The sequence below is a fragment of the Macrotis lagotis genome, chromosome 1, assembly GCF_037893015.1.
Source record: "Macrotis lagotis isolate mMagLag1 chromosome 1, bilby.v1.9.chrom.fasta, whole genome shotgun sequence".
Classification (NCBI taxonomy): Eukaryota; Metazoa; Chordata; class Mammalia; order Peramelemorphia; family Peramelidae; genus Macrotis; species Macrotis lagotis.
This window is the reverse complement of record NC_133658.1, coordinates 377,294,754-377,320,310: the sequence shown is the minus strand read 5'-3', so window position 1 is coordinate 377,320,310 and position 25,557 is coordinate 377,294,754. Positions and strand designations below refer to the sequence as shown.

The window sequence follows — 25,557 nt, the reverse complement described above, 5'->3', positions numbered from 1 at the left end:
TAGATCAGAGTTTTTTTGAGAGCCAAGGGATCTTAGACATGACCTCATCTACTATCTTGCTTTATTGATTTAAAGTATGAGTATAGTGATAGAGGAAAAAGTTGTCCTGACTTGATTGGAGGAATCACTAGGGGGAGAGAAATGGTCTGAGCAGGATGCTCACTAGCTGCACCAATGTTGTGGCCAGTTTGACTGATGAACCAGGAAGGAAGTGAATGGAACTGGCAGTGCCATCTGCCCAGCCTTTGGTGTCCCTGACCAGTTCTATGAAAAGAGCTGCATGTGGCTCTCAGTGAGAGGGAGAGAGAGCAGGTGAAGGAGTCAAGTAGAAGAGGCAAAGAGATTTAACATTTTAACAATTAAAGTTGTCCAAAGGCAGAATGCTGCTAGGAGGCAGTGAGTTTTACATCATTGGAATTCTTCAAGCAGAGACTAGATGAACCGGGATTGGGAATATTGGAGAGGGTATTTTAGCATGCAAGGACTGGTTCAATTTAAAGATCTCTTCCAACTCTTGATAGTCTATTGACTCTGTAAACACAGAGGACATACATGTGATGGGGAGGTGGGCAGCTCCACACCCACCTGTAAAGTGACTCAAAGGCATCCTGGTCTAGGAACTCGTGGTCACGTCTCACAGTTTGGATGTCAATGGGAAACTGCATATCTGCAAAAGGTTAAGCTCGTCAGCTCTACTGAGATGATTTCCTTTACTCCCATCCAATGACTCCTGATCCATGATCCTTCATAAAACCTACTCAAAAATGTAGAGGACCACTGATTGCCCAAGAATATTTATCATGTTTTCCCATCATTTCTGTCTCTCTGAACCCTCTTGTTTCTCCACCAGGCTCAACTCAAGTGCTACCTCCTCCATGAATACCTTTTCCCCGTTTCTCTGCCTCCCCCAGTTCTTAATGGTGTTCTATGAATTTTCCTTATACCAGATTCAACTGTGTTTGTATTGTCTGTTTCCTCTTTATATCCCCAGTACCTTTGTATATAATATTCAAATAAATATTTGCTGAAATATACATACAAAAATGTTCTAAATCACTTAAATTAGATAAGTTCAAACTTAAAAAACTCTTAAGGTATCATGATACTGCAACCCAATAGATTGGTAAATTGACAAAGGGAAAATGATAAATCCTGGAGGGGGATGGTGAAAAACCAGTACATAATTGCACTCTTAGTGAAATTATGAATTTGTACAGTCCTGGAGAGCATTTTGGAATATGACCCAAAACTCTGTATACCCACAACATGATCAATTTTGATCTATGTTTATCATAGTTGCAAACGTAAAGCCTATATAAGATTGTCTTCTGTTGGGGGGGGGAGGGAAGGGAGGGAGGGAGAAATTGTAAAACTCAAAACCTTGCAAAAAATGTTATTGGAAAAACAAATAAAATATATAATAAAAACAAAACAAAAACTGGGCATACCCAGCAATAGCTCAAAATGATTTAAAAAGAAGAAAAAGGGGGCAGCTAGGTCGCATAGTAAATAGAGTACTGGTCCTGGAGTCAGGAAGGCCTGTGTTCAAATTCAGCCTTGGTCACTTAATACAGACTTAGCTGTGTGACCTTGGGCAAGTTTTTTTGCCTTGCATTGCTTTGCAAAAACCAGTGTGTGTGTGTGTGTGTGTGTGTGTGTGTGTGTGTGTGTGTGTACACACACACACACACACACACACACATACACAAATATTTTTATAGTAGCTCTTTTTTTGGTTTTGACAAAGAATTGAAAACTAAGAGGATGCCCATTATTTGGACTGAAAAAGTAATAGTATATGAATGTGATATAATATGATTTTGCTATAAGAAATGATAAAGGGAATGACTTCACAAAAATCTGGAAAGATTTATAAATTGAGGCAAAGTGAAATGAGTAGAATTAGAACAATTTATAATAAACTATTATTATGATAAATATTATTGTTTATAGATTTAGGAACTCTGGTCACAAACAGTGACTGATCATTCCAGTGCCATTTACTTCCAGATAGAGAGGACCCAGAGTGCAGACTGAGACAATTTTAGGAAGGGACATCACCAGTATGAGAATTTGTTTTGCTTGCCTGTGATGGGTTTTGTTTTTCTTGCTTTTTCAGTGGAGGAAGTTTGGGGTGGGGAATGGAGATAGGTACGTCGAGAATTCAGTCCTGAAGTTAAAATAGAATTGAAATTAAAAAAAAAATAAATGTCAAATTGAATCAGGACTCTGTGTTCTAGATGAAAGAGCTTTTGGTGAGGTAAGAGGCAGGGAAATACGATTCTCATTGCTCTTTCTACCCTGAAGTTAACCTTTCTAGGCCTCAGTTTCCTCACAAGGAAAAATAGTGAATGTAAGATGAGAGAATAGTTTTGGGATCACCTTCCCCCACAAGTTATACAAATGCAAGGTATTAACATTCATACAGGAGGAAACCACAAGCTACCATACCGTCAAATAACTGAGCATACTGGGGGAAACCGGCTACCCTCAGCCACTCACAGGCCTCCTTGGCTTCAATTTCTGGAGAGAGAGAAAAGAAAGAAGACTGAAAAACAAGTCAGGTTGTGAGCATTGAAAGCCGGGGTCAGAGTCTGGGAGTTCAAATTCCTCACTTAACCCTAGTCAAGAGACAACTCTAAGGTTCTCCTCTACAAGCTACAACCATTCCCAACCTTACCTTTGCTAAGTACAGAGAGGCTTCAGAGTCTGAACCAAGCCCAAAACGGAACAGGTCAAAGACAAAAAGCTCCCAATAGCCAGAGGTAAGGCCATCTGTGCAGAAGAACTTCTATGCAGAAAGTAAAAAGCTATAGCCAACAGTAACTTAAAACACTAGCTGAAATAAAACAAGACAGAAAAACTACAAAGAGAGAGAAGAAACAGATGAAGGGAGATAAAGATACAGATAAAATAAAAGCAGAAAGAGAGGGAAGATAAACCACAGAGACAGTTGCAAAAAAGCACACCCAAGGATGCTGCCCACATGCTCTTCCAACCAAAGTACTGTTCTGTAAAATCAATTCCTGATTTCTTCTTCCTAAATGCAGTGGGTAGGGTTTCTTTCCTAGGGGGCTCCTGACCCCTCAGGTCTCCTCAGACCTCCAGGTGGTGGAAATCAGCTGTCCATTTGACAGCCCTAATGCCAATGCCCAGCTGGGCTAGAGGCAAGCCCCAGCAGTCACCAGATGTCTAAGGAATGTAAACACTTCAACACACAATGGCTAAGCATGTGGAGACCATGGGAAATGTGGATCCTGGAGGGTGTGTATACTCTGGATAAAGGTCAGGGAGAGAAACTCCCTTTTTCTCTTTATTCTCTTCCTCCTCTGACCCAGGGAATTTGAGTTATTATCTGACCATAGTGACCGAGGACAAGTTGACTAGGTCAAGTTTTGTAAAGGTTTCTTTTCCCTCCCCCACAATCCTTTCCTAGAATGAACAGCATTTAGGATAAGGGATTGATCGTGACCCAAGGGAGGCATAACCTAAAAAGATTCGTCACATTAACTGAAATTCCATCATTAGAACCATTCATTCATTTAAGTTGAAGCATTATCTCCAGAAGGCCCCTTTTAAAATAGATGTGTGTTACCTGGGCTCTGGGATGGGGGATTAGATCTCTCCTTTAACACATCAACACCCATTAGCACACCATTGTGGATTCCTTTATCAGCTTAGCTGTCACCTTGAAAAGAAGAAAGCTGTCTGCCTTTTCCTGCCTCTAGTTCTTTTGGAGCCTCTGGCTCTTTCCAGAATCTGGAAGCAGGAGCAGTCTGTCTAAACCTTTGAAATGTTCCCCATCCCTGCTTAGGATCCCTGCACACCCCCACCAGTGGTCTTTCTCTTACTACCACCTCCTCCCTCTGCTGAGAAGGATATGACCTAGTCAACCTCCGGCTCTCATATTGTCTACCTTCAGAAACACATAAACTTAGTGTGGAAGGAATTTTCCATTTCCTCCTAGTCTTTCTCCCTTCCCCTTCAATATCCCCAATGGATTTTCCTTTCAGGCAAAGTAGCCCCAGATCTCTGGAATGTTTCCTTTATTCAATGAAATCTCCCTTCCCTGCAGTTGATAATTCTATTTTCCTTGGTTCAGCCCAGTTTTAACACAGAGTAAATTCTGACTTGAAGAACCAGGACTGGGTCTTGTTCTGGAACCTCTTCCCAACCCCCTGTTCTCTTGTGCTAGAGGTTTCAGTCCATACTCTCTGCAATGAGTATCTTTGTTCTTCCTCGAATCGTAGCCATAAATACTCTCTGAGGACAAACCTACCCATTTTTAGAAAGGAAAAAAAAAATACCTGCTCCAGCTCTCTAGTGCATGTAAATTCCAGTGACAGTTGCTATCTGCTAGGACCTCTTCTAGTTTTCCAGACCTGAGGAAAGTCAAAGGACCAGACCAACTACTCGGGAGAACTCCCTCTAGTCCCTAATATCTCCAGGATAAAATATAAACTCCTCTATTTAGCATTGAATGCTCTTTACAGCCTGGCCTCTCCCTACCTTTCTAGGAAGCAGGGCATTGGCCTAGTTGCATTTCTTTGCATTGAATACCACCTCCCATCTCCGACCCTTTATACCAGTTAGCCTCAGAGCTGTGGATGCTCTGCCCTCTCACCCACGTCTCTGAGGTGTCCCTGACTTCTTAAAAACTCAGACCAAATCTTACCTTCATGAGGCTTATCCAGCTTCTCCCCCCCTTCCATGACTAATGCCTCCCTCCCAAAGCTTATCTTAATACTCTCTATTAGTTGAATGTATATATGCATGTATGTAGCTAGTTATTTACATAGTGTCTCTCCCATTAAAATGTATACTCCTTGACTTTATATCTCCAGTGATTAGGACAGTGTCTGGCACAAAGTAAGCACTTTCCTGAAGCATATTGATTGACCAGCTCTGTGGCTTAGTGGATAGAGTATTGGGTTTGAAGTAAGAAAGATTCATCTCCCTGAGTTCAAAATTGGCCTCAGTCCCACTTATTAGCTCTGTGACCCTGGGCAAATCACTTAACTCTCTTGGCCTCAATTACCTAATCTGTAAAATGAGCTGGAGAAAGAAATGGCAAATCATTCTAGTATCTCTGCCAAGAAAACCCCAAATGGAGTCAACCAAGAGTCAGACAACCAAAAAACTGAACAACAACAAAAGGCAGAAATGATGCCTCCTCTCAGAGTACAAGAGTGGTCCCCAAACTTAGAACTCCTGGCTCTTCTGTACCTTTTTTCTCTCTAATCTGAAGCTTATGTAGGTTCCTTATAGATATAAAGATATATGTATATTATATTCTAGCTAATATAGACCTAAATAAACACTATTAGTTTATTCAAAAGTCAATCTATAGAATTGTAGTCTTCCTAATCTGTTATAGGTTGTAAATGGTATAAAATGCCAAGGAATTACTACCTGATTTATAAAGGTTCTCCTGATTTCATAGTCCCTAAGAAATCCTGGGCCCTATTAGAACTCTCCTTTTCCCTCTCTCTCTCTCTCGGTATGATGTCACCAACAAATACAACATCTTGTTGGTAGTCAACTCTCATGGTTTCCACAGAACATTTTTAATCAGATAAGATAATGGCTGTGAAATCAAGCTGAAAAGTGTAAGCACTATACAAATGCAAGGAATTGTTATTAATCCTGGATTGGCTTCATAAACCACAAACCATATGCCCCTAATCCCATAAATGTGGGTTTGTTTTAATATTACTCTGAGCCAAACACAAATAGGCAGATCTACTTGGGAAAAGTAATGCAAACAGAAACCATGGGTTAGGCTGGTGGCCCCTGCAAATTACCTGCAAAAGGTAATTCAGAGGCATCAATCCAGTCATCCAAGAAAACACAGTATTTGCTCAGTAAGGATAGCCTCCTTCTGTGGGGCTGATTTATCCTTCCTTTTAAGTGGTTGTTAGTTCCCTCTCTCCTTGCCCTTTCCCCTTTCCCCAACACCAGCATACAAAGGCTTTCACTGAGGTCCATGACCCACCAAACAGGGATGCACAGTTTTTGTCTGTCTCTCACCATTTACGTGCCTCTCTGAAAATGACAGCCAGATCCCAGCCCCTTTGCACGTGCACACACACATACACACACTCTCACTCCTGAATGGCACAGGAATTAGGGGGTATAGCCACCACCTCTACGCTGACCATAAATAAGAAAATAGCCCTGACTTTTGTCTGGCACACTAGGGGGAACAGTTTAAAAAGAAGGACATACCACCCCCAACATGCACACCTTTTATTTCATAGCTGACTAGTCTATGTGATTTAAAGTCTTATTCAGTTGCTTGGGGCATTTAAAGGCTAAGTCATTTGCCCAGGAGGTGGAAATTAAAGCTAGGTCTTCAAGGCTGGCTTTCTATGTACTTATTGGGCTATGCTTCCTGTCTTAGGAATACTGATTGTTCATATTAATGATTTTTCGTAGGTGCCATGTGATAAAGGGCTAGGGCTCCTAACAACACTTATGAGTTGTATTGACAAATCTTGGGTCTTTGAAGTTCATCTTTCCTATAGGAAATTTAACATAAACTAGCTTTCCTATTCCAAGGGGAGACCAGACCAAGTCCCCAAATGGGCTTCTAGCTCATTAGATCCAAGGGACTGAAAGGCAGAAAAGAAGGGACAGAGGCAGAAATTGATGATGTAATCCAGAAACTGTGAGAGGTGGGGAATTAGACACTAGAATGTCAGAAATCTAGAGACATACAATGTAGAAATAGAAAAGAAAGAGAAAAAGACACAGAAGAAAGAGGAAGAGGTAGGCTCCTATGAAGAGAGAGAGTCATGCTGTGAAAGGGAGAGTCACAGTGAATGACAGAGAAGAGGGACCAAGAGAGGTTTTCATAGCACAGTTTGGATTTTTTGCAAACCTTTTGGATTACCTATGTGCTGGCAATTGAGAATTCTTGACCTGAAGGACCCTTAATTATGAGTCCTTTCTCATGACTCACCAGAAACAACTTCCTTTCTACCCAACACACACACACACACACACACACACACACACACACACACACACACAACCTCTTCAGCTGCCAGAAGAGAGTCCAAATGGAAAAAATATCACCCGAAGCCCTGCTAGAAACCCTCATTCAGCTTTGAAATCAGTCTCCCTGACCAAGCCCTAAGCCTGGAACCTTTTCCTCCTGGGAGCCAAGCAGAAGCAAACCTCTAGTCTGGTAACTAAGACAAAAGTTTGAGTTCTGAATGTCCTCTACTTCAAACTGGGACTATTAAAGGGAACAAGTTTCTGTGCCCCAGAGAGAGAAGACAGATCCTTCAAAAGCAGTACTGCTCAGCTTCAGGCTAGAATGGCAGAGGGAATAATGGATGAATCTTCTCAAAGAGGAAGGGATAACTTCTCAAGAATTCGTTTTTTCATTACTGAATCCAACAAAATACTTCTTAATGCAGAACACAGTGCAGAGGAAAGACAGACTTTGCCCTTGGGGAGAGGATGCTGGGACTGGATAGCCTTACTCCACCTGCAGGGTTTCCTGAGTTCTGAGAAGACGGAAAGGGGCACTGAGATCTTGAAAAGAAGTATTCTGGGTGGCTAGGTGGCGCAGTGGATAAAGCACCGGTCCTGGAGTCAGGAGTACCTGGGTTCAAATCCGGTCCCAGACACTTAATAATTACCTAGCTGTGTGGCCTTGGGCAAGCCACTTAACCCCATTTGCCTTGCAAAAAAAAACCCTAAAAAAAAAACTGGTAGTAAAAGAAACATAGGAGGTGCCAGGAAATATTGCAGAATGGTAGATCTAAAAGGGACCTTAGAAATCATCTAGTCTGTGGCCAATATGACCAGAAAGGACAATGATCAATGTTGGAAGGAATGTGGGAAATCTGGGACACTAAATACATTGCTGGTGGAGCTGTGAAGTCATCCAACCTTTCTGGAGAGCAATTTGGAATTAAGCTCAAATGGCAACAAAAATGTGCATACACTTTGATCCAGCAATACCATTACTGGGGCTGTACCCTGAAGAGATTATGAAAAAGGGCAAAAACATCATCTGTACAAAAATGTTTATAGCAGCTCCTTTTGTGGTGGCAAAGAAATGGAAACTGAGGGAATGTCCATCAATTGAGGAATGGCTTAACAAATGTGTTGTGTGTGTATGTGTGTATGTGTGTGTGTGTGTGTGTGTGTATGTGATGGAATACTACTGTTCTATTAGAAACCAGGAGGGATGGGAATTCAGGGAAGCCTGGAAGGATTTGCATGAACTGATGCTGAGCAGAACCAGAAAAACGTCGTACATCCCAACAGCAATGTGGGGGGTGATGATCAACCTTGATGGACTTGCTCATACCAACAGGGCAACAGTCAGGCACAATTTTGGGATATCTGTGATAGAGAATGCTTATCTGTTTCCTGAGAAAGAATTGTGGAGTTTGAACAAAGACCAAAGACTATTGCCTTTAATTTAAAAAAAAAAAACCTTTATCTTATTTAACTTTGTTATCTCTCATACTTTATTTTTCTTCCTTATGGATATGATTTCTCTCTCATCACATTCAACTTAGATCAATGTATGCCATGGAGACAATGTAAAGACACAAACTGCCTTCTGTGGGGGGTGGGGGGAGGGAAGCAAGATTAGGGGGGGAAATTGTAAAATTCAAAATAAAATCTTTCTTAAAAAAAAGAAATTGGGGTGGCTAGGTGGTACAGTGGATAGAGCACTGGCCCTGGAGTCAGGAGAACCTGAGCTCAAATCTGGCCTCAGACATTGAATAATGACCTAGCTGCCTGACATTGGGCAAGCCACTTAACCCTATTGTCTTGCCCAAAACTAAAGAAATCATCTAGTCTAACCCCATCATTTTACTGAAGAAATCTGCCTTGCCCTAGAAGAGTTAGTGGCACATGGGCATTGGCCGTACGGCTTCCTTGGACTCTTTCTAGCACACTAATTAGCCTCATCCAGATAACTCCACAACAGGGGCAACTAGACTCTTTTTTTTTTTAACATGACTATTTTTATTTTTAATTTAAGAACTAACAAGCATTACCATATAAGACTGTACAGGAAGCTGCAAGTCTATTATGCATAACTTGCTGTTCCTTTTAAATAGATAATAAAGTTAATCCTGTAACTTACCTTTTTTTTCTCCCTCACCCCTTCCACGGCTACATTAGACATCATAAATGTGTGTGCATGTATGTCTATACACACATATATGTGGGACATCCCTATCAGTCCTTTCTCTGGATACAGATACCATCTTTCCATAGGTCCTTTGCGGTTAATTTGGGCATTTATAATAGTCAAAATTATCTAAGCAAATACCCGGGGGGGAGGGAGGTAAGGAAGAGGGCTAAAAGTCATTGAAAGTAGAGGGAGCAAGAAGGGGCAAGAAGAAGGTGCTTGGGGCAGGAGGCTGGGAGGGCGCCTGCAAGCTCAAAGCTCTCGCAGCCCCTGACAGGCGGCCCTGGAGGGAGGAGGGGTGCCGGCCGGCCCCCGTGCCCGCTCCCCGTGCCAACGTGCCCTTGGCTGTCCATCCCTGAGGAGGACGTCGGCCTGAAGCTGCCAAGGCGGCCCGGCCGGGTCTGCGGGCCCCTTCACGCTGGGCTGACAGCAGGACCCCCGGGTGAGAAGCCCCGGCCCCCGCGGGCGGCCCCCGCGTGCCAGCCCCAACTCCGGGCTGGGCGCGGCGGGCACGCGGGGCTCCCCTCCCCCCACAGCCGGCAGGCCCCCCGGCTCCGGGCAGCCCACGTGTTCTCACCACGGCCCTGCTCTAGGGAGGCCCGGGCCCCGGGGCACCCCCGCCCGCCCCGCTGCCCCACTCACGGGTGACTATCATCTTGGCCCCTCCCGCGCCGGCCGCTGCGCAGCCCCCGCTCCGCAGGCTGCAGAATGCGCCGCTCCCACCCGGCCCGAGCTCCGGAGCCCGGGCCGGGCCCGTCCTCCAATCAGAAAAGAGGGCGGGGCGGGGGTGTGGCCAGCAGCCCCGCCCCGGCCCGCCCCCGCCCTCGCAAGGCCCGGCCCCGCCCCCGCCCGGCGCGCTGCAGGGGGCCCACCCGGCCCCGCTGGAAGAGCCCGTTGGCTCCCAGGGCTAGAGCTGCCCACTGGCACACGCCTGCAGCCGCCCCACCACTTCGAGTTACTCTGGTTCTTCTTCGGAGTTTGGTTTTTGCAAGGCTATGGGGTCGAGCGGCTTGCCCAAGGCCACACAGCCAGGTCTGAGTCGGATTTGAACCCAGGTACTCCTGACTCCAGGGCCGGGGCTCTATCCACCGCGCCACCCGGTCGCCCCTCTTACTCTTGTTCTTAGGGATCAAATGCCTTTTCCCCAAGATGACCCTCCAAATTACTGCTCCAATCAATAGCCCACCAGTGATCAAGCAGGGAAGAGACATTTCTGTGCTTCTCTAATGACCGACATCCTTAGGCCGGCCCCACCTCCCAAGGCACCTGTGCAAAAACAGATGGAGGAAATGGCTGCAGAGCCCTCGAGCCGGATATTCACCTTCTCACAAACAGCTGCTATGAAAGAGCAACTCTAGCTAGAACCAGTCATGTCCCCAGCAGGCCTGTACAGGAACTCAGACTTTCCTCCTTCCATCCCTGGGAAAAAAGCTCCTCCAGGTACCCCAAGCACCTGTCCCTCCCTCCCCTCCCCAGCCTCCCACCTGCGCCCAACCACTAGCAGCTGAATCCCCTCATTAAGATAGGTTCCAAAGAGAAAGGGGAATCCTGGGAACCATTTCTCCTCCCCCTTCTGAGGCAAATAAAATACTCTCTAGAACCATTTTTAAAACCCTGGACCAAAAGAATGAGAACTGGATTCTAAGGCCTGGTTCTGTCATTCACTCAAAATGTGACCTTGGGTAGATAGATGGCGGCAATAGATAGAATGCTGGCCGGAAGTCAGGAAAGCTCCTTTTTTTGTAAGTTCAAATATGACCTCAGACACTTCCTAAGCTGTGTGAGCCCAGGCAAGTCACTTAACCCTGTTTGACTGAGTTTCCTCATCTGTAAAGTGAGCTGGAGACCACCCCAGCGTCCTTGTCAAGAAAGTCCTAAACGGGGTCATTAAGAATTGGACATGATTGAGGCGGCTAGGTGGCACAGTGGATAGAGCACCAGCCCTGGAGTCAGGAGGACCTGAGTTCAAATCCAACCTCAGACACTTAATAATGATCTAGCTGTGTGGCCTTGGGCAAGCCACTTAACCCCATTGCCTTGCAAAAACCTAAAAAATCACCCCCCCCAAAACAAGAATTGGACATGATTGAACTACCCCCACTTTAGGCCAATCAATTGACCTTAAACATATATAATGATATATGTATATGTAGATAGAGGTTTTTTTGTCTTTACATAACAATGATTTCCCATCCCCACTTCTAGACTGAACCCACCTAGTTAGGGAAAAAAATGAGAAAAAAAACACCTGATATAGAAACCTTGCTTAACAAGATATATACTATTCTGCTCTAATAGTCCCCTACCTGAAGGCAGAAGTATTTTTGATACATCTTTTCCAGGACCAGCATTTGTTTTTCCAATCAAATCTCCCCATTTTTCTAGGTCTATATCATACATGATGAGCTTTAATATAATGTTAAGCATCTAGTAAATGTTTAATAAAGTTTATCAAATCATGTTATAAGCTTTTTTTTTAAAGTTTGGAAAAATTTGGATGCCCACCTTGCCCCACTCTGGCTACTTAGACTATCAACTGTATTAGGGGACTTTTTCCTTTAGCTATTTTTTAGCATTCAAGAACAAATTTTTTCCTCTTACCCTTCCTTACCCATTGAGAGGGTAAATAATTTTATATCAATTATGCATGTGAAGTCATGCAAATACATATTTCTATACTACCCATGTTATAAAACAACAATAAAAAGAAAAAACATGTAGAAAGTTAAAAGAAAAAGTATGCTTTAATCTGAATTCTTCAGATCTCTCTCTCTTAGCATTTTTTCTTCATGGATCCTTTGGAAATTTCTTGGATCATAGAATCAGAGTAACTAAATCTTTCACAGATGATCATTGGTACAATATTGCTGTCACTGTGTACAATATTCTCTTAGTTCTGCTCATTTTACAATTCATATGTCTTTCCAAGTTTTTATTTAATATTTTTATTTTTCCCCAATTGCATGTAAAAACTATTTTAACATACTTTTTTTCAAATTTTGAGTTCCAAATTTTTCCCTCCCTTTCCTCCCTTCTTCATTGAGAAGACAAGCAATCTGATATACATTTTACACGTACAGTCATGCAAAACACATATTTCCATGTAAATTATGCTCTGAAAGAAAATACAGACCAAAAAACCCCCAAGAAAAACAAAAAAGAAAAAGTATCCTCAATCTGCATTCAGGCTCCACCAGTTCTTTCCCTGGAAATGATCTACACCTTTCATTATCAGTCCTTCAGAATTGTCTTGGATAAATCAAATGAACTGCCTTCAGAGGTATTAAGTTTCCTACCATTAAAGCTCTCTCTCTCTCACACACACACACACACACACACACACACACACAAAAGGGGCGAGTATATATCTGGATTATTGCGGTAGCCCAGGCACAAGGAAATAAGGGTTTGTACCAGGATCTTGATAGTATCAAAAGAGAGAGAGAAGAGGGTAATATATGAGAGATGTTATAAAGTTAAAATCAATAGGACAGGGCAGCTAGGTGGTGCAGTGGATAGAGCACCGGTCCTGGAGTCAGGAGTACCTGGGTTCAAATCCGGTCTCAGACAGTTAATAATGAGCTAGCTGTGTGGCCTTGGGCAAGCCACTTAGCCCCATTTGTCTTGCAAAAAAACCTTTAAAAATCAATAGGACTTGGCAATAGATTGGAAATGGGCAGGTGAGAGAGACAGTTGAGGATGACACCTAGATTACAAACCTGGCTGACTTAGGAAATTGGTGACAGCTCTCTTCTATTCTCTCCCCCCCCCCTTTTTTTGTTTTTTTTTTGCAAGGCAAATGGGGTTGTGGCTTGCCCAAGGCCACACAGCTAGGTCTTTATTAAGTGTCTGAGACCGGATTTGAACCTAAGTACTCTTGACTGCAGGGCCGGTGCTCTATCCACTGCGCCACCTAGCTGCCCTGGTGAAGTATTTCTTAAGAAAATTTCTACTCTTCCTTCTCTAAGTCACTGAGATGAAGCTAGATCCTGTTCTGGTGAGAAAGTGCAGGGAAGGGATAATGCCTTTGTTTCAGAGACTTTCCTCTAGTTAGCTAAAGGTATACCTTGAAAAAGCCTATCCACGCTGCCTTCCTCTTTAGTTCACAGCCCAGTGCCCTTTGACTGCAGGACATAGACATTGGTGCCAGCCTTTATAGGAGTGAAACATCAGAGGTTTAGAAAGCTCTCTGAGCAGGCCACATCTATCCCACTCCTTTTCCCTTTTAAGAAGTCGATACAGGTGTTTGGACAAAAATTTTTCCATGTCTAGGCTCATATCAGGGTTTCTTAATATGGTGGAGGGGTGGGTGGAATAAAGGAGGAACATGAATTTAAAAAAAATTGAATTTCCTTCTCAATGGGTAGGGGAGAGTGATAGTGGAGATTAAAGTTAAAAATATTTTTGATAAGCATATTAACATAATTGTAATACTATATGTCTTATGTTAGGCACTTAAAAACATTATTCTGGCTTTGCCAGACTTGCAAAGAGGTTCATGACACATGCTCAAAAAGATTAAAAGCCTCTTGTCTAGATTCAGAAGAGCATAGGGGAGACTGAAGATGAGGAAGACAGATTGGGGAAGAGTTAGATAACAATTGATTAACAGGACCATTTGAAATAGAGCTTTAAGCAAAAGGGAAAGCTTCCCATCCCACTCTGAGGAGTTGAGTCCATTGTGCATACTCTCCTACAGACAGGGACAGGAGTTGTAGGGATTCCTCAGCCTGGTGCATTCCTTCACGGGTCAGAGACCTCCTTCTCCAGTCCCCTGCTACTCTCTCGAGCAATATCATCATGGGAAAGGAATGAAAATGATTCACCAATGGGCCCCAGCAGAGAGTGTGGGCAGGGTCCTAGGCTCCAGTTGGCTCTTTAGGGGAAAGGGGCCCGCCCTAGAGGAAGGCAGGAAACCAACCCCCCCAAAAAGATTTCACTAAGAAGTTTTGTTTCACTGAGAAGACCATCATCGTAGATCACTAAGGGCAATCATCTTTAAGGGGAAATCAGGAATGATTCTGATTGCTATTGGACTCTGTTGTAGTTTTCTAGCCATAATGAAGTCTTGTTTGCGATTTAAGATGACCCCTCCTAGGATAAAAAATTTTATGGGTTTCCTTTTAGCAAGGTCTTTTGGGAAATCAATCAGCAAGCACCTTCTTTATCTAGAGCTGGACAAAACCCCTGAGCCCACATAAACCCATTCCTTTATTTTATAGATTAGGAAACAATAGTCAAGAAGATTAACTCCCCCCCCCCCTTATTCCAGGCACTGTGAATAGGCCCTGTGAATTCAAGTACAAAAAATGAAATAATGTCTACTCCCAATGAGTTTGCATTCTCTTCACATAATAATCTACTAGGCAACTGAAATAACTGAGTAACAACAAAGTCAACATTCCATTCTCTTACTGAGGTTGTGTTCTTAGCAGACAGGTGGGTTATGCTCAGAAACAAGATAAGTGGGGAACGTCACTAAGCAACATGCACCATTGCCATGTCTGCAGGCAACGTGTTCATGCCATTTCCCCCAAAAACCCTTCCTAGTCAAAAAGTAAATGAAGCTCAACCCCCTCATAAGCATCATCGAGACAACCCCTCCTTTATTATCAGAGATTCCTGTGTCCTTCTCCATAGTGAGAGTATTGTAACAATTCCTCCAGAATTAGATTGAAAAACCCTTTCATTTTGCAAATTGGCCAAGACCTGCTCCTGGAACTCTCTCTCTGTAAGAAGTCTTTTCATGCTTCGGCAACCATAATCAGATTATCTAAATTCTCTGTGCCTCCTCATACATATCACATAAACAGAACTCAGTTTCTCTGTGTTCTATCTTGGTCACACTATTTCTCTTTCTCAGTCTTTTTCTTTCCCTCCACCTCTGTATTCTTTCCCATCATGACTTTAATGTTGGCAGCTCATGGTAGACCCAAACTCCCCTCTCTAGGGAGAGATATAGAATGCTGAATCAGTCATTCCTCCAATTAGAGGAAATTTCCTCCATTCTTCCAACCATCTCATGTCTTCTATTTTCTCACCCTGGCAAAGACATGTCCAAGGAGTCTTGTAGACTCCATCTCCATGTTATTCTTGAATCTATCCCCTTTTCTGTATCCATATAGAAAATGCCCCAGTTCAAGACTTCTCCTTTCCTAGACTACTTTAGTATACTCTTACGTAATTCAGTTCTCCATCCTTTACAATTTATCCTTCACACTGCTAACCATGTCCCTTTTCTTGTTCACAAACTTTAGGATACTCCCATTGGGCTCAAAGATAAAATTTAAACTCTTTACATTGGCTTTTTGATTGCCTCCCCCCCCCCCAATTCAGTTGGTTAAGTCTGGGATTGAAGCAGGTTCTAAAGGCACAGCAGTAAAACTTTTAAAAAGCCTTAGCCCTCAAGAATGCTTATAGGGAGAAAGTGGAAATATTTGACTATATTAGGAAGGGAATGAAAAAAGTCAGGTAGATTTTGACATTCAGGGCAGACTTCATATTGTAACATGTGGAAGATGACTTTGATGCTTACTTCCTATGTGACCTTGGGTAAAATATTTCAGCTCTCTGGGACTCAGTTTCCTGATTTGTAAAAGGAGTTTAGATCTAAACTTGACACTCTCTATCATACATTACATTTTAAAAGCTTTCATCCTAATGGGATAAAATATATCTTGCCCTATGTTCTTACTAATTTGTTCTTACTAATTTTTCAAAAGGAACTTTAGTCTGACATTTAGACACCCCCCTACTTCTGTGTCATCTTATTTCATGCAACTGTTTATCACATTCCACCCTGACTCAATGACTAGCTATTCCTCCAACTTGATATTCTATCCCTGAGTTCAGTTTGCACAAGCTTGTCCTTCCATCATCACTTCCCATACACTCCTCCCTCACTTCCTCACCTTCAAAGCTCAGCTTGGGTCAGTCAGACAATGTGCTAAGTCCTGGGGACAGAAATAAATGTAAAAGAACTGTAGTCCAAGAAGGAAGACAATATGAAAACACCATGTACCAATAAGTTACATCCCAGATAAATTTGGAAATAATCAACAGAAAGGAGTCATTAGAATTAAGGGGACATGGGAACAGCAGACTTGTAGAATTAGCTGGAACTTGAAGGAAACCAGGGAAGTCTAGAGGATGAGCTGAGGTCAAAGAGCATTCCATACGTGAGGAACAGCCAGGGAAAATGCTCTGAGTCAAGAAACGGAATATCTTTTGGGAGGAATAACAAGTAGGCCAATGTCCCTGGATTGAAGTGTCCATGATCAGGTAAAAAGGTATGAGATTGGAAAGGCAGGAGAGGATCAGGCTTTGAAGGATGCAAATTGGAAGCAAATTTAAAATTTTGTATTGATTCTGGAGGTAATAGGAAGTCATTGGAGTTGTTGGGGGGAAAGAGAGAGAGGAAGTACCATGGTCAGATCTGCACTTTAGGATGGATTGGACTGGGCAGAGACTCGTGGCAGGCAGACCAAGCAGCAGGCCATTACAATAGGCTAGGCATAAGGAATTAAAGACCTGTAGGATTATGATAATGTACAGAGAAAAGACAGTATAGTAAAATCAACAGGATTTGGCCATGGATTGGATATGGTCAGTTGAGAAGAATTGCGGATGACTCCTAGATGGCGAGCCTGTATGACATGAAAGGTGCACTCACATTTTCTCTCTCTCTCTCTCTCTCTCTCTCTCTCTCTCTCTCCCTCCCTCCCTCCCTCCCTGTCTCTTCCAGTACAAGATAAGGAACATGATTCTCCAAAAGTACAGAGAGGACAGGTTCTCTTTATGGTACATGCCCCATTGTTCTTTGGGATACAAATAGATATAATTAAGACATAGAAATCTCTGAAGGAATACTGAGCAAGGACAGAAAGTACAAAAATAACATACACATGCCCATGGCATGAGTGATGCATGATTGAGAAGGATCACTCCTATCTGTGTCTAGATAGGATAAGGCTTAAGGGAGAGTTGAGTGTTTGTTGAGTGTTTTAAAAATTAAATAAATGAAACAAAAAACACCTGTTGCTGAAAATAAAAATCAAGTTGCATCATCATGTCCAGGTTTGAGGTGTGTCTAAAACTTGAATCTTCTCACCAATTTTAGAAAAATATTATTTGCAGTATCACAGAATCTCAGAGTTGGAAGGGATTCCAGAGGCCATCTAAGCTGAACTATCCTTAAACCAGATTTTGTTGAGAGATTAGAGGAGAGGGGTGGCTAGGCAGTGCAGTGGATAGAGCACTGGCTATGGAGTCAGGAGTACCTGAGTTCACATCTGGCCTCAAACACTTAATAATCACCTAGCTGTGTGGCCTTGGGCAAGCCACTTAACCTCATTTGCCTTGCAAAAAAAAAATCTAAAAGAAAAAATCTAAAAGAAATACTTCACCCTAAAAACATTACTTGTACAAAAATATTCATAGCAGTCCTGTTTGTGGTGGCAAAGAATTGGAAATCAAGTAAATGTCCTTCAATTGGGGAATGGCTTAGCAAACTGTGGTATATGTATGTCATGGAACACTATTGTTCTTTAGAAACCAGAAGGGATGGGAATTCAGGGAAGCCTGGAGGGATTTGCATGAACTGATGCTGAGTGAGATGAGCAGAACCAGAAAAACACTGTACACCCTAACAGCAACATGGGAGTGATGTTCAACCTTGAAGGACTTGCTCATTCCATCAGTGCAACAATAAGGGACAATTTGGGGCTGTCTGCAAAGGAGAGTGCCATCTGCATCCAGATAAGGAGTTGTGGAGTTTGAACAAAGTTCAAGGACTATTCCCTTTAATTTAGAAAAAACACAGATATCTTATTGTCTGATCTTGTTACCTCTTAGACTTCTTGTCTCTTCTCTAAGGATATGATTTCTCATCACACCCAATTTGGATCAAGGTACAACATGGAAACAAAGTAAAGACTGACAGAGTGCTTTCCATGGGGGTGGGGGTGGGGGAGGGAAGTAAGATTGGGGGGGAAATTGTAAAATTCAAATAATATCTTTAATAAAAATTAATTTAAAAAATGAAATACTTCACCCTGCCCTGCACTCTAGATATCGGAAGTGGGAGATTTAGCTCTAATTTAGGTATGCTTTATAGCCTCATTTTGTAATAATTGTATATGAAACAAAGTTCCTGACCACCACTATCTGAGAAAGCCATCAACCTCCCTTCCTGCCCACCAACTCCACCTTTTCTAAAACTGAGAATACTTGCTAAAAAAGAAAATTATATTTTATTTCTTAAGGCCTGCTTTGGTTCCAGAATTAACCAGTATTCATTGAATTGGGGGTGGAGAACAGCCAAAAGTCAAGTATGTTCAAATTTTATCCTTGAGTCATGGGAGTCTCCTGAAGGTTTCTGAGCAGAGTGAAGGAATAAATTAGAGAGGCTAGAGAATTGAATTAGATAGGAGATACAACCACCAGGGAGGCCTTAGGATCAGACTGTGTTCCTAAGTGTAACCTTGGGTATAAGGATAGGGATTATCTCTGGGAAGAAGGGTATATCAGCATTTTAGGGAGAAAGCCCAGTATACTCAGTAAAATATACTGGGTTTGGAGTCAGAGTACCTGGGTTCAAATTTAGGTTTCCTGTGTGATCTTGGGCAAGTAATTTAATACACTTGTCCTCCCTCAGTTTCCTCCCCTGTAAAGTAAGGAGGTCTGGATAAATTAGCTGACCTCTGAGATCCCTTCCATTTCTAAATCTATGACCGTGTGAATTGTGAGGATATCCTTAAGGGGGTCTCTGTTAAGCCGAACAATCAGACCCACAAAGTAACTCAGGCCTGTTGATCCTGCTCAAGCTTCTAGAGTTCCTGGGGTGTTAACAAAGAGCAGCTTCCCCAACACTGCCTCCATCTCCCAGTCACCCTTGACTCAGAGAGCGCACGCACATCGTCTAGGACTGGAATGCTGCAGAGAAGCTGGATTTTACTGCCTGGATCCAACCTTACTGCCAGTGTTTATACACTGGCACAATCTGGGCAGTGATCAGGGTAGATGGGGCCCCAGCAGGAAGCTGGCCCTTAGTGACCTTGACTTCCCAGGAGCAGTTGCCTTATTCAGCCCCCTTGAGAGGTCAGCCTAAGCTGGGGAACCTGCTGGGAGGTGTCCTTTCTGCTAAAGATGGGGTAAATATCTTCCTTTATCTTATAGCAAACAACACTTAGACTTTTTTCATACCCTCCCCAATCTGCTCACTGGGATGTTCTCTTTCTGTTCCCCACACCTCTGTGCTAAGCAGGAATTATTTGGTGAAGGGGGTTGAGATTCAGGGAAGAACAGTGATGAATACCTTGGTTGAACTGGAGCACTAATCGGAGGTGTTAAATAAATAAATAAATAAATAAATAAATATATATATATATATATATATATATATATATATATATATGGCACCCCAATTACTCCTGTGAGCAACTAGAACCAGATTAGAATGTAATTGGGAAATATTTTTTGTATTTATTCCTTTTGAACTTAAATACAAAAAGACAACAAAAAGGAACATTTCCCTGTACACAGCACAACGTAGAGAAATATTTTAAAGAAAAATAAAAATACAATAGAACATAGATAATATATAGTTTTCTAAGTCAGTTATTTGGCCACAGGGATCCTTATTTAACGCTTGGTGGCCTTGGTTCTATTTGACACCAGTGAACTAGATTGACTTTTCTAATGTCCTTGCCAACATAAAAAATCAAATAATTCTAAGATAATTATCATAGAATATGCCTATTGTTATAGGTAGACCTAAGGCTATGGGATCCACAGACTTCAGGTTAAGTTTGATCTTTTTGCTCTATAGGAGTCAGTCAATAAGTATGCATTAAGGTATTTGTGTGGGGATACAAAGAAAGGCAAAAGATAACTATCATATTATCATGGAACTCACAGGTGAATGAGGGAGAAAACAAACAAACAGCTGTGTACAAACAAGATATATCTAGGAATGTTGGAAATATTCAACAGAGGAAAGTCACTAGCATGAAGGGGGATCAGGAAAGACTTCTTGTAGAAGGTGGAATTTTAGCTGGACCTTGAAGGAAATCAGGGAAGCCAGGAGACAGTGATGAGGAAGAGGATGCCATGCATAGGGGATGGCCAGTGAAAATTCCCAGAGATGGGCAATAGAGTGTCTTGTGGAAGGAGTAGCAAAGAGGCCATTGTGATGATAGCAGAGTATGTGTTTAGTATAAGGAGACTGGGAGGGTGGGAAGGGGCCAAACTATGAAGGACTTTGAATGCCAAACAAGATTTTACATTAGATCCTGGAGGGAATAGGGAACTTCTGGGTTCATTGAGTTGGGAGTGGCGATGTGGTCAATCCTACTCTCTAGGAAATTAATTTGACAACTAAGAGGAGGATGGATTAGAGATGGGAGAGACTTGTGACAGGCAAACCAAGTTGGCATTCTTATCAAGTTTGTGGATAATACAAGGCTGAGAGGTATAGCTATTGAGTTTGAGGATAGAGTCAAAATATAAAATAATCTGGATAATTTAGAAAATTATATATATATATATAAAATGTAATGTAACATAGCAAACAAAAAACAATATCATGTAAATTAATCATATAATATCATGTAATTTCAGTGCTTCAAGCTACTTTCTAAGGGTATATATTGCCCAGAAAGTGACAATATGTGTGGGCAGAGGAAAGTTCCTTCCTGGAAACTCCCTTTATTACTGGAATCTAAGGTTTGGTTTAAGAGAATATTAGTGATAGACAATAGAAGAGAAAGAGTCTGTGGAGTCAAAAGAGCAAGGTTTAAAAATTACCACAGAAAAAATAAAAATAATAAAAAAAAATAAAAAAAAATTACCACAGACATTTACTGTCTATATGACCTTGATCAAGTCAATCAGCTTCCATGAGATTCAGTCTCCTTAACTGTAAAATGAGGGGTTTGGGGTCCCTTTCAGTTCTAGATCTAGGATCGCATTATCCTCTCATTGTGAAGGAATCTGAGACTTCCTCTTGTCTAACCCCTAATTTTACAGATGAAGACAGTAGATAGTCTAGTGACTTGAGCAATAATAAACAACTCACATTTAGAATGCCAATTAAGATTTACAAAACACTTTTGTTTCAACAGCACATTTGCATTATACAGATGTAGAAACCAAAACTTACAAAGGTTCAATGACAAATCCATGTTTCATCACTAGTAAGTATTATGACAGAAATTCAAACCTAGGCCTTTCTATCCTACCAAACTAATCTCTCATGTCTGAATTCAAGCCAAGTTAACAAGATAGCATTTAATAGGGGTAAAATAAAGTCCAGTAATCGGATCCAAACTATCCATACTGTAAGTCCTTGTGGAAGAAATGTGGTCTAACAATAACCATTTATGTGAAAAAAAAAGTCTTAGCAATTATCTCAACAAGAGCCAACAGTTTGACAGAATTGATAAAAAAAAAAACACCTAATTTAATCTCAGGTTACATTCATGAAAGTAGAGTTTTGAGACCAATGAAAATATTAGTCACATTGTACTTTGTGCTCTTCAGACAACATCTTAACTGTCATATGTAGTACTGAAAGTCATAAGTAGGAAATTGATAAGCTAGAATGTTTCCAGAAGAAGCCAATGAGAACAAGAAAGGTCTGGAAATGACATCATATGACGACCCATTGAAGCAACCAGAAATATTTTAACTTGAATTATTAGAGAGGATGTGATTGCAACCTCAAATATTTGAAGTCCAGTCATGTGGGGAAAGGATTAGATTTATTCCCTGCTGTTAGAGCTGGTAAAAATTACAGGGTGAGACCAATGGGTGAAAGGTTCAAAGAAGCCTTTTCAGCTCCCCCACTGATGTTGGAAAGGTTAAAGCCCGGTGCAAGGTGAATTTTGTGACCGGTAAATGTTAAGGATAACAATGGGGAGTTAGGTGGTGCAGAGGATAGAGTGTAGGGTTTAGAGTCAGGATTGATTTTCCTCAGGTCAAATCTGACTTCTAAAACTTCCTAGCTGTGAGACCCTGCCCAAATCAGTTAACCCTGCTTGCCTCAGTTTCCTCATCTGTAAAATGAGCTGGATAAGGAAATAGCAAACCACCCCAGTATCTTTGCCAAGAAAACCCCAAATCAGGTCATGAAGAGTCAGACATGACTTAACAACAATATGATAACAAAGAAAAGTATTTGGTTTATTGGCCGTTTTGCTTGTTTTTAACTAAGAAAAAGGATAAAGGAAGAAATAGGACCTCAGCTTGAGGGGAGTCATGCTTCCTTCCAGTCCCAAGGAACTATTATTGTAAGAACATTCTAGCAATTAAAGTTCTTCAGTGATAGAAAAGCTTCTTTGTAATGTGGTGAGTCCCAGCTTCAAGGAGGGTTTGGGTAGAAATTAGATTAACCATTTGTTCCAGAGACCAAAGAAATAATTCCTACACTAGGTTGGAGGTTAAACTAGTGGTTATTAAGTTTCTTTCTAACTCTGAAATGATATTACACTATAAACTCTACAACACCCTTATAAATAAAATTCACCTGATGAATGCTTGTGAATCAATATGACCATCTAAATATTTCCCTTTTGAATTATCATTGAGTCATTTTTCAACCATGTCCAACTCTTTTTGACCCCCATTTATGGTTTTTATGACAAACTGGGGTAGTTTGTCATATCCCTGTCCAGCTCATTTTACAAATGAGGAAACTTGAGTCAAACAGGGTTAAATGACTTGTCCAGGATCACACAACTGGTCAATGTCAAAGGCCAAATTTGAACTCACAGAGGCTTCCTGACTCCAGACCTAGCACTCTATCCACTGCATCACCTAGCATGCTCCTATTTCCTTTAGATATACCATCATTTCTAAGTATATTTCTAGCCATTTAACCTCTCTGTTCCCCAGACAGCTCACTAAAACTACAAGATTCCAAAAAAGTGTTGAGCTGTTGTTGGAGGGAGATCTCTCACCTGGGAATTCTCTGTGCCAGGAAATGAAAGGTCCCTGACCTGATCTCTATAGGTGTGCTTATGTCAATGTAAAATGTAGATAGAACATTGAACTGGTAAAGTCCTCAATGGGAGCTCCCTACAGCAAAGAGAACACATAATAGATTCATGTAATGAGTGTAACTTTGTGGTCACATATAGGTTCAGAGAACTGTAAACCCATTTTCAATCATTTGAGTGTGCTGTGGGTCAGACAGGGACTGGGAGGGGGCCCAGCTCTTTTCCTATCTCCATTCCCTTTTCCATACCCCAGACCCCACTGAAGAGGTCCCAGATCTTACCAAGGACTTCCAAGTGGCTGAAGGCCAACAGATGGAGTCATGGCTTATTAAAAAACAACCCTCAACATACTTTCACTCCCATGTCATTGGATGAATTCCCATGTAAACTTGTAACTGCCACAGATCCCACAGATGTGCGGCTGCTTTACCTTCCCCTCTTTCCCTCCAAACCCCTTTCCCCTAGAACAGCTGCATAAGGAGGATCTGCCCTCTGGATAAGGTGACTAGAACTTGTGCAGCCTGGCTGTCCTGAAATTAGAATTAGAGCAGTTCAGGCCCAGGGTCCAGGGCTTGTCTCTATATTGGAACCTTATCAAGCACAGAATCAGCAAGGCTGGTGAGAAGTATCCTACGGCCATCGTGGTGGGGGATTCGTTTGATGCAACCTTCACAGACCAGTCAGCTTCTCTGTAAGAGCTGCTCCAAACATCAGCCCCAGATGTCTTTCCAAAAGACCCTAAACTCACATTCTGTGTCTATCCAAGCTTCAGAACTCAGGAGGAGGCAAAGGCCCCAGCAGACTCCTGTCCAGAACCCAGTCAAGTCCTCTGACTTGCTTTGTGTTTTGACAAGTCATTTGGGAAATATCCCTTGGATTATTTCCTTAAGAAGGCAGAACACAGGCAAAAAAGTAACCCAGTAATTGTAATCTTTACAAAGATAAGAGCAGGAATCAATGCTAAATGTGCCAGGGAATACCTTTTGCAGCCCTTCATCTCCTCATTCCCAAGCACGGCCTTCAAAAGGTGATTCTAGACCCTGAGCAACCGGTAGGCCCCTGGGCAGGAGGAAGCAAATGAGTTGAGGAGACAGAGCTGTCTCCTTAGATTCCCCAAGATTCCCCAGAGGAAGAGATAAGAGAACCGTGAGTGGGTTCTTAGCTCTCCCAGGACCAAGTCTCAGCCTCTGTTCTTCCTTTGACTGGATGACTCTTGATTCACCCAGTCATTACCTTTGATTAATTCTCTACTAGGTCTGGGTTGCTAAGGGTTGACCTTTATTTCAGAGAATTGGAGGAGAAGAATCGTGGCACCCTCCTCCTCCAAATGAAGGGACCATGTCTCTACCACTGAGATGTAGCTTCCAGAAAAGCTATGACAGTCTCCTGTGTCTTGTACGGATTTCTTTTTTTTCTTTTTTTGGTCTTTTTTTAGGTTTTTTGCAAGACAAATGGGGTTAAGTGGCTTGCCCAAGGCCACACAGCTAGGTAATTATTAAGTGTCTGAGGCTGGATTTGAACCCAGGTACTCCTGACTCCAGGGCCGATGCTTTATCTACTACACCACCTAGCCGCCCCTCTTGTACAGATTTCTCCCACAGTGTATAGGGTTTTGTCCACAGTGGAAGTGTGTTTTGACAGTGATTTCTTTATTTGTAAAAGGAGCACTAGAAATAGCACCTACCTCTGAGGAATGCAGCAAGGATCAAATAAAATAATGAATTGGAAGGTGGTGTGAATAGGATGCCAACCCTGGATGAAGTCAGGAAAACCTGGGGTCAAGGTCCACCTTAGAAAGTTTACTAGCTGTGTGTGACCATGGGAGAACACTTCCCCCTTTCTGAGCCTCAGTTTCCCCAACTATAAAACTGAATATTAGTTTTAGTATCCACCTCACAGGGTAGTTTTGAGAATCAGATAATTTTTGTTAAGCACATTGAAAACATTAAGGTGCCAATCTGATGTTATTATTATGAAATCACTTGTTGCCAGACTCTGACTCCTTCCCTCAGGCAGAAGTAAGAGACCTAATGTCCAAAGACAATAGTTTAGCATTTCATCCCTAGAGGCAGTGTTTGTGAAGTTTATACACACGTGCACAGGGCATATGTACACACACACACACACACACACACACACACACATACTTTCAATCCCTCCTCTCTTCCTTTGCCTCTCTCCACTCTCCCTCTCTCCTCCTCCCCTTTCTCCTCCATCTCTCTCTCCTTTTCTATCCCCTCTCCATCTCTCTCCCTTTCTGCTTCTTCTTCTTTCTCTTTCCATCTCTCTCCTTCTTTATTTCACTCTGCCTCTTCATCTCTCTCTCCCTCTCCCTCCACCTCTCTCCCTCTCTGTGTCTCTCTCCCATGGGATATTTGTAAAGACCTTACT

At 42.2% G+C, this 25,557-nt stretch overlaps 1 protein-coding gene across 4 annotated transcripts in view; it reads right to left on the bottom strand.

Moving 5' to 3' along the window:
* Positions 1-25,557, bottom strand: part of LOC141506048 (rho GTPase-activating protein 7-like) — a 119,284-nt gene that overhangs the window by 37,260 nt on the left and 56,467 nt on the right. For 2 of the 4 annotated variants that reach the window (XM_074212459.1, XM_074212462.1), the window contains exons 2-3: positions 2,452-2,523; positions 586-667 (exon numbers count right to left, since the gene is read on the bottom strand). In XM_074212459.1, the coding sequence (XP_074068560.1) occupies positions 586-667; positions 2,452-2,523 (154 nt within the window). Of the gene's footprint in view, positions 1-585; positions 668-2,451; positions 2,524-3,595; positions 9,438-9,811; positions 9,906-25,557 lie in introns of those variants that run through there. The other 2 variants (XM_074212461.1, XM_074212460.1) reach the window with 2 other exon arrangements.